Source organism: Acanthisitta chloris, unplaced genomic scaffold (genome assembly GCF_000695815.1).
Source record: "Acanthisitta chloris isolate BGI_N310 unplaced genomic scaffold, ASM69581v1 scaffold10462, whole genome shotgun sequence".
NCBI classification, from domain to species: Eukaryota; Metazoa; Chordata; class Aves; order Passeriformes; family Acanthisittidae; genus Acanthisitta; species Acanthisitta chloris.
In genome coordinates, this window is record NW_008658805.1 from 3,344 (window position 1) to 9,803 (window position 6,460).

The following is a 6,460-nucleotide window of genomic DNA, read 5'->3' on the forward strand; positions in this document are numbered from 1 at the left end:
AGGCACGGCAGGATGAGGAAAGGATTCTCCCCCACTGCTCTGCTCAGGTGAGACCTCACCTGCAGTGCTGCCTCCAGCTCTGGGACACCAACAGCAGAAGGATGTGGAGGTGCTGGAGAGAGTCCAGAGGAGGCCATGGAGATGCTCCAAGTGCTGGATCACCTACCTCTGCTCTGAAGCCAGACTGGGAGAGCTGGGGGTGTTCAGCCTGGAGAATAGAAGGCTCTTAGGAGACCTTCTAGTACCTTCCAGTACTTAAAGGAGCTGCGAGAGAACTGGAAGAGAGACTTTGGACAAAGGCATTGAGTGACAGGACAAGGGGGAATGGCTTTAAAATAAAAGAATGTAGGCTAGATTAAATCTTAGGAAGAAATTCTTGGCCGTGAGGGTAGTGAGGCACTGGCAGAGGTTGCCCAGAGAAGCTGTAGCTGCCCCATCCCTGGAAGTGTTCCAGACCAGGTTGGATGGGGCTTGGAGCAACCTGATCTAGTGAAAGGTGTCCCTGCCTTTGGCAGGGGCGTGGAACAAGATGATCTTTAAGGTCTTTTCCAACCCAAACCATTCCCTGATTCTATGACACAGTAAAGCAGGGGAAAAGCAAGAGCATGCATTAGGAATCTTGCTCTAGCTTGCTCCAAGCTCCATCCAACCTGGCCTGGAACACTTCCAGGGATGGAGCAGCCACACTTTATCTGGACAACCTGTGCCAGTGCCTCACCACCCTCACAGCCAAGAATCTCTTCACAGTATCCCATCTAACCCTGCCCTCTGGCAGTGTGAAGCCAATCCCCCTTGTCCTGTCCCTCCAGGTCCTTGCCCAAAGACCCTCTTTGGGCAAGAGCAAGAACTCCATCCACCCTTCCAGCCAGGCTCCAACAATCCAGCCTAGAGATCAAAGACACCCAACAACCCTGTGTGGGACCAAGTCTGCTTAACATTGGCATTGCTGGAAACATTCCTCTTAAATCCTAACCCCCTTTCCTGCCTGGAGGGGGTGAAAGGAGGGTGATTCTCAAGAATGCTGGTTAGATGTGGCTCCTTCCTAACCCTCATGTTTATCCCCAGGGCCAGTATCACATGCAGTGATCCCAGAAGGAGCAGCAGAGCCCATCAAAGGTCCCTGCAGTAGAGCCAGAGACAAGAAGCAAGGAAAATTGAAGAGAAGACCCCCAGTGAAGGCTGCTGCATGGATCCTCAGGGACGTTTTCAAGCCAAGATGAGAAGAGCCAAGAAAATCTGGTACACCTCTCCTGGCTGCACTGCCCAAAGAGATGTGGGGGTCACCCTTTGGATACCACAGCATGCTTCCCAGGGACCAATGGACGAAGATGTGGAGAACTGCCATGAGGACTTACTTTGTTGACTCAAGGGATCACTCTGGAGCAAGACTCTCTCCACTAGTGTAAAAAGAGAAGGCTACATCCAAGATGATGGTTGGGAAATGGGTGGGAACAGCCCCAAACCCAACAGCATCACATACCCAAGGCCTCTTCCAGGAAAACCCTCCAGAAAGAGACTTAACAACACCCCTACCATCCCCTGCTGCTCTTCAGGCTTCAAATCCATTGGCCAAAACCCAAGATCCAGAGGGATCTCCCTGGCTGCGCAATGGCTACTGCATGCCATCCGTCCCAGAGCTACTTCTGGAGCCGGGTGTATGCCAGGAAAGCCACCACAGAAATGACAGCAAAGCCCACAGCTGGAAGGATGTATGGCAGGGCTGGGCCACTATTGTCCCCTGCGGGGTCTCTGGCCCGAGCCGGGATGGCTGCAGTGTCACCATCCGGAGAGATTCCAAGGGCACTGGCTCCGTTACTGCCGGAGCCGAGTTGGGTGCTGGGGTAATGATCCACGTGGACCTCATGGGTGCCCAGGGAGGTGCTGTCCCAGCTTGGAGTGGGACAGGAGTCTCTACTTGCTCCAACTGCCTTCTCTACCCTGGGGGCTGGATGAGCCACTGGAGCTGGACACCCCGAGGACACTCTGGGGAATGCTGCTCCTGAGCTGGAGCTATCTGTGCTCATCAGGATGGGGTCGCCACTTAAGCTGAAGCTACTGGAGACTGTGGAATGAGGGTTGCTGGGCCCCTGAGTGCTCAGGCATCTGCCAGGCACCTCCGGGCTCCCCTCATCCAGGGAGAGAAGGGCACCTGGTTTGCTGAGCTCCACTTCCATCCCCACGTCGCTGTGAGGTGTCCTGATGTTCGTGGAGCTCATCTGGGAGGCTGATCTCCCAGCTGTGCCTTCGGAGCTCCCTACCACAGCTGTGCCCAGCAGAGGGTCCACCGAGGCCAGGAGCACCTTTGGAGACAAGGAGAGGGGCTGAGTGCCATGCGAAGTACCCACTGGCCTGATCTTGGGCACACATGTCACACAACAAATCCACCTCAGTGCTCAACCCACACATCTCCTGCCACTAATGAGGTTGGGTCACAGGTAAATCCCAGGGACAGAATAGTGAGTAGAGCAGGGAGGTGTTGGGGCTCCAGGGAGCCTTTGGGATTCAAAAGAAGTAAAGGAGGGAAGGAGGGAGGGAGGGAGCAAGGAGAGGGGTGGAAAGAGGCACCTGGAAGGCAGCAGACTAACTGGCAAATTAAGGAATCAAAGCCTGACAGAACTTGGCTCCCTTCTCCCATGCTTTACAGTGCTGCATCTGTATGTCACCAGCTCAAAATGTGACAATGCAGCAGAAAGTCTCCCAAACAGGAGGAGTTCACAAGGACTTGAATGAAATACAAGTGGTAAGAGGAAAGGTCACCTACTTCCTTCTTTGCAGGCATGGAGGGGGTGCTGCCAGTCCTACTCCCAATGGACAGTTTCTTCTCTTGTACTGGAGATTTCATGGAGGTGTCAAGAGATAGAGAAGTGTCCCTGGGCACAGGGGTAGTGACCAAGGTGGTTGTTTCTGTTGAAGTGTCTGTTGGGGAAAAACCAAAGCACATTGTGTTAACCAGGAGGCCTAAAAGGTGAGTTTTGCTCTGCCTGAAGGACAATGTGATGGGACAGTCCCCAAGCTGAGGGGGTCACACAGGGGAGCAGGACCCAGTGCCACTGGCTCTGCTGTGGTATCCCAGCTCTCACAGTAGCTGCAGGTAACTCACCCAGAGTGGGCTGCAGGATCAGGAGAACTGAAGGAAACAGAGGCATTCAAGGCTCCTGTGGCAGTGGAGCTCCATGTCCCCACAGCCAGGAGGTGCTGACCCCACATGGCAGATGGGAAGAGGCTGTGAGGGATGGGGGTCCCTCCTCCCTGGGACCCTGGAGGGGAGGGCAGGGCTTTGTCCTGATTCTATGGAGCCCAAACAGTCGAGGAATGCAGACGATACTAAATTCCCCCAGATGCAGGATACAAATATCTCTGCAAACTAAGGGGGGGAGGGATGTTTCACACCCCAAAACTGCTCCACTGACAAAATAAAGCAGTCAGATGAGATGGATGAATGTTGTAGACTCCTTCCAACTGAAATAGTCTGTTCTGTTCCACCCCTACACTACCAAGGCCACCACTAACCACGTCCCCACATGCCACATGCACATGGCTGTTAAATCCCTCCAGGGATGGTGACTCCACCACTGCCCTGAGTAGCCTGTGCCAAGGCTGGACAACCCTTTCTTTGAAGAAATGTTCTCAATATCCAACCTAAAGCTCCCCTCATGCAACTTTAGGCTGTTTCCCCTTGTCATCTAGGAGCAGAGTCTGACCCCACCTGACTCCACCCTCCTGATAGGGAGTTACAAGAGAGCAAGGTCCCTCAGAGGGCTGAGCCCTCCCAGCTCCTCATCAGACTTGTGCTCCAGACTCTTCCTGAGCTTCATTTCCCTTCTCTGCACATGCTCCAGCATCCCAATTTCTATTTTGCAGTAAGGGGCATCCAGCAGCACCTTCAGTCCTGCTCCTTAGTGGCTTCTGCTGGGAAGGAAACCCACCTCCATCCCCTCCATGCTCTTGCAGCATCCCAGCGAGCTTCTTCTCCGCATCAAATTGCTCCTGTATGAGGAGGGGCCTGTGCACATCCACAAAGCTGCCCAGGGACTCTCTATGCTGGGAGCTGGGCACAGACTGTTTTTTTGGCAGTGACTTTGGGGGCTGCAGCCCCCCACCATGAGAGGCCTCCTCAAGCCTCGGGGGTGACTCCGTGGAGACATCGGAGTTCTCCTCAGGCTCATTCCTGGGCTGCTCAGGGCTGGGACTGACTCCTGCATCCCTCTGTGGAAGAGACCTGCCCAGGCCCAGGCCCGGAGCGCCGCGGTGCAAGTGGTTGGCATTCCCAAAACATCCGTTGTCCACGCACACTGGCCGGCGGCTCAGCCAGTCCCGGCCCTGCTCTGGGGGAGCAGCTGATGGCATGGCCACACTGGATGTCCCTGGGGTCCCTACTGGCACCTGCACAGCCTCCACAGGGTGTGAGAGATGCTCCTCTCCCCCGTGCCCATCGCTCGCTCTGTCACGGACCCTGCTCCCAGGCTGGGGACTCTCTGGCTCCAGGAGTTTTTTGGGGAGCTGGAAAGAAATGAGTGGTGTTAGACTGTCATAGTCTGGGACCGCCAGGGTGCCCCAAACCCTGAGTAGTGACCCCCACAAGCGTGGTGATGAAGGAGGTCTCTCCTTGGCACCCACCACAGCTCACACAAGGGTCAGGAGCTGTGATGCGAAGCCTAGACTTGGAAAGCAGACTCTGCACTCCCCCACAGAGGGCAGTGGAAAGGGAGCAGTTACAGGTCATATATAAGCTGTAAGTTACCAGATACAGCAGCAAGAAGCTGTTTGGGGAGGCCCTGAACAAGCCTGTCCATACCACAGGCCCCCGCACCTCACCAAAAGGTCCAAAAGGGACCTCTGTGTCCCTGTCCAATGTGTGCTCCACTCACCGACTCCTGCACCGGGGCCCTGGCCTCCAGGTCTGTGCTCGTGGTGGTGGCAGCACCAGGCAGATGAGGTGGATGGACACCAACAGGCAGGTCTCGGCGTGGCATCTCAGCCAACGGAGCACCCGGAGCAGGATTTGGCCCTGGGGATGGTGTCCGGGCACTGCTGGAGGCAGCAGGACGGGGATTCCTGGGAAGGGAGGTGGCAGCTGAGGGACCTGGAAGAGACAAGTGGATTATAAGCAGGGACATGACACACAAATTTGTGAAGTGTTCCATGTTTTTTAAGGAAAACAGGATGAGAAAGTTGGGGCGGTCCAGCCTGGAGAGCAGGTTGTGTGGAGACCTCAGAGCAACCTTCCAGAATCTGAATGTGCTACAGAGAAGCTAGAGCGGAACTCTTTGTTAGGAACTGGAGTGATAGGACAAGGTGTAATGGGGATAAACTGAAAGAAGGAAACTTAGATAAGATATTAGGAAGAAATTTTTTCATGAGAGGGTGGTGAGACAGTGGCACAGGTTGCCCAGGGAGGCTGTGGATGCTCCAACCCTGGCAGTGTTCAACACCAGGCTGAATGAAGCCTTGAGCAACCTGGTCTAAGTGGGAGATGTCCCTGCCCAGGGCAGGGGGTTGGGACTAGATGCTCTCTAAGGTCCATTCCAACCCCTTAACATTCTATGATTCTATGAAACTGTGGGAAAAACTGAGCAGGCAGAGGATGAGGTGGGGCTGAGGCAGCCCTGCACATACCCCTGTTCTATCCCCACATCAGCCAAGCTCTTCAATCATCTTTCCATCTCCCCCCCAGGTGAGAGCCCCAGTCCACCACCACCCCAAGCACCTTCAAACACAGATCCCATCATCCTCAGACACATCACCAGTGCAAATGGCATCCCTGGGGACAGTCACACACCCCCGTCTGCTGGGAAGCCAAAGCCAGCTGCTTGGTGAATCCCAGGAAACATGCTTGAGTCCCCACCTCCAGCAGACCTGTGGGGCAGCACCCAAGGACGAGGAGGCTACTACGTACCTGATCTCCAGGTGTCATAAACATCCTGCAGCTCATCAGCCAGCTCTCCCGCGTTGTTCAGGCGCAGGGCATGGATGAGATCCAGCACCCAGCCCTGGCGGCACCTCAGGTGCTGGTAAAACTTATAGACAGTCGCCTGGCTGCCCCTGGTCTCCTCCCGGGCATGGAGTTCATCCTAGGGAAAACACACAGGGCGTCTAAGAGAGGGTCTGGCTGAGAGGGAGGGTGAATTTAACTCAGGGGAGGAGGCTGGCATGTCTTGGGAACGCAGGGAATTACTCTGTCAGCATCGGTCAGGCAGGTCAGGGAGTCAGCCAGCGATGCCACACGGATCGTGCTGAAATGCCTGAGGTTTCTCAAGATGTGGCTGTAGACTTTGTCTTCGGCAAAGCCCATCCTGGCTCAGCACCTGCAGACACAGAGAGAAACTTGAGACGAGCAGAGGCTGCTGGTGACACTCGGGCTGTTTCCAGGAGCTCAGGCTGTCCCACAGGCACCAGTGCCCTTGCCACGGATACAGTCCCAGCACGGGGGAAATCCCGAGCGGAAAACACGCACAGCAAA

The 6,460-nt window shown here is 55.2% G+C and overlaps 1 protein-coding gene across 1 annotated transcript; it reads right to left on the reverse strand.

Annotated features, from left to right (window-relative positions):
• Positions 1-1,637: 1,637 nt before the first annotated feature.
• On the reverse strand, positions 1,638-6,292 carry MAVS (mitochondrial antiviral signaling protein). The gene is made up of 7 exons (XM_009085227.1): positions 6,176-6,292; positions 5,897-6,071; positions 4,869-5,083; positions 3,927-4,500; positions 2,762-2,916; positions 1,970-2,300; positions 1,638-1,924 (listed from the first exon to the last, which is right to left on the reverse strand). Exons 1-7 carry the CDS (start codon positions 6,290-6,292, stop codon positions 1,638-1,640), a joined length of 1,854 nt encoding a protein of 617 aa, XP_009083475.1.
• Between the last annotated feature and the right edge of the window lie 168 nt (positions 6,293-6,460).

Excerpts from the sequence above, each read along its gene's own strand:
- MAVS (XM_009085227.1), bottom strand. The coding sequence starts at position 6,292 with ATGGGCTTTGCCGAAGACAAAGTCTACAGCCACATCTTGAGAAACCTC. Across the intron at positions 2,301-2,761 it reads CCATGCCTGCAAAGAAGGAA|GTGCTCCTGGCCTCGGTGGA; the intron begins GTAGGTGACCTT and ends TTGTCTCCAAAG. Across the intron at positions 1,925-1,969 it reads CCCCAGAGTGTCCTCGGGGT|TTGGAGCAAGTAGAGACTCC; the intron begins GTCCAGCTCCAG and ends TAGAGAAGGCAG.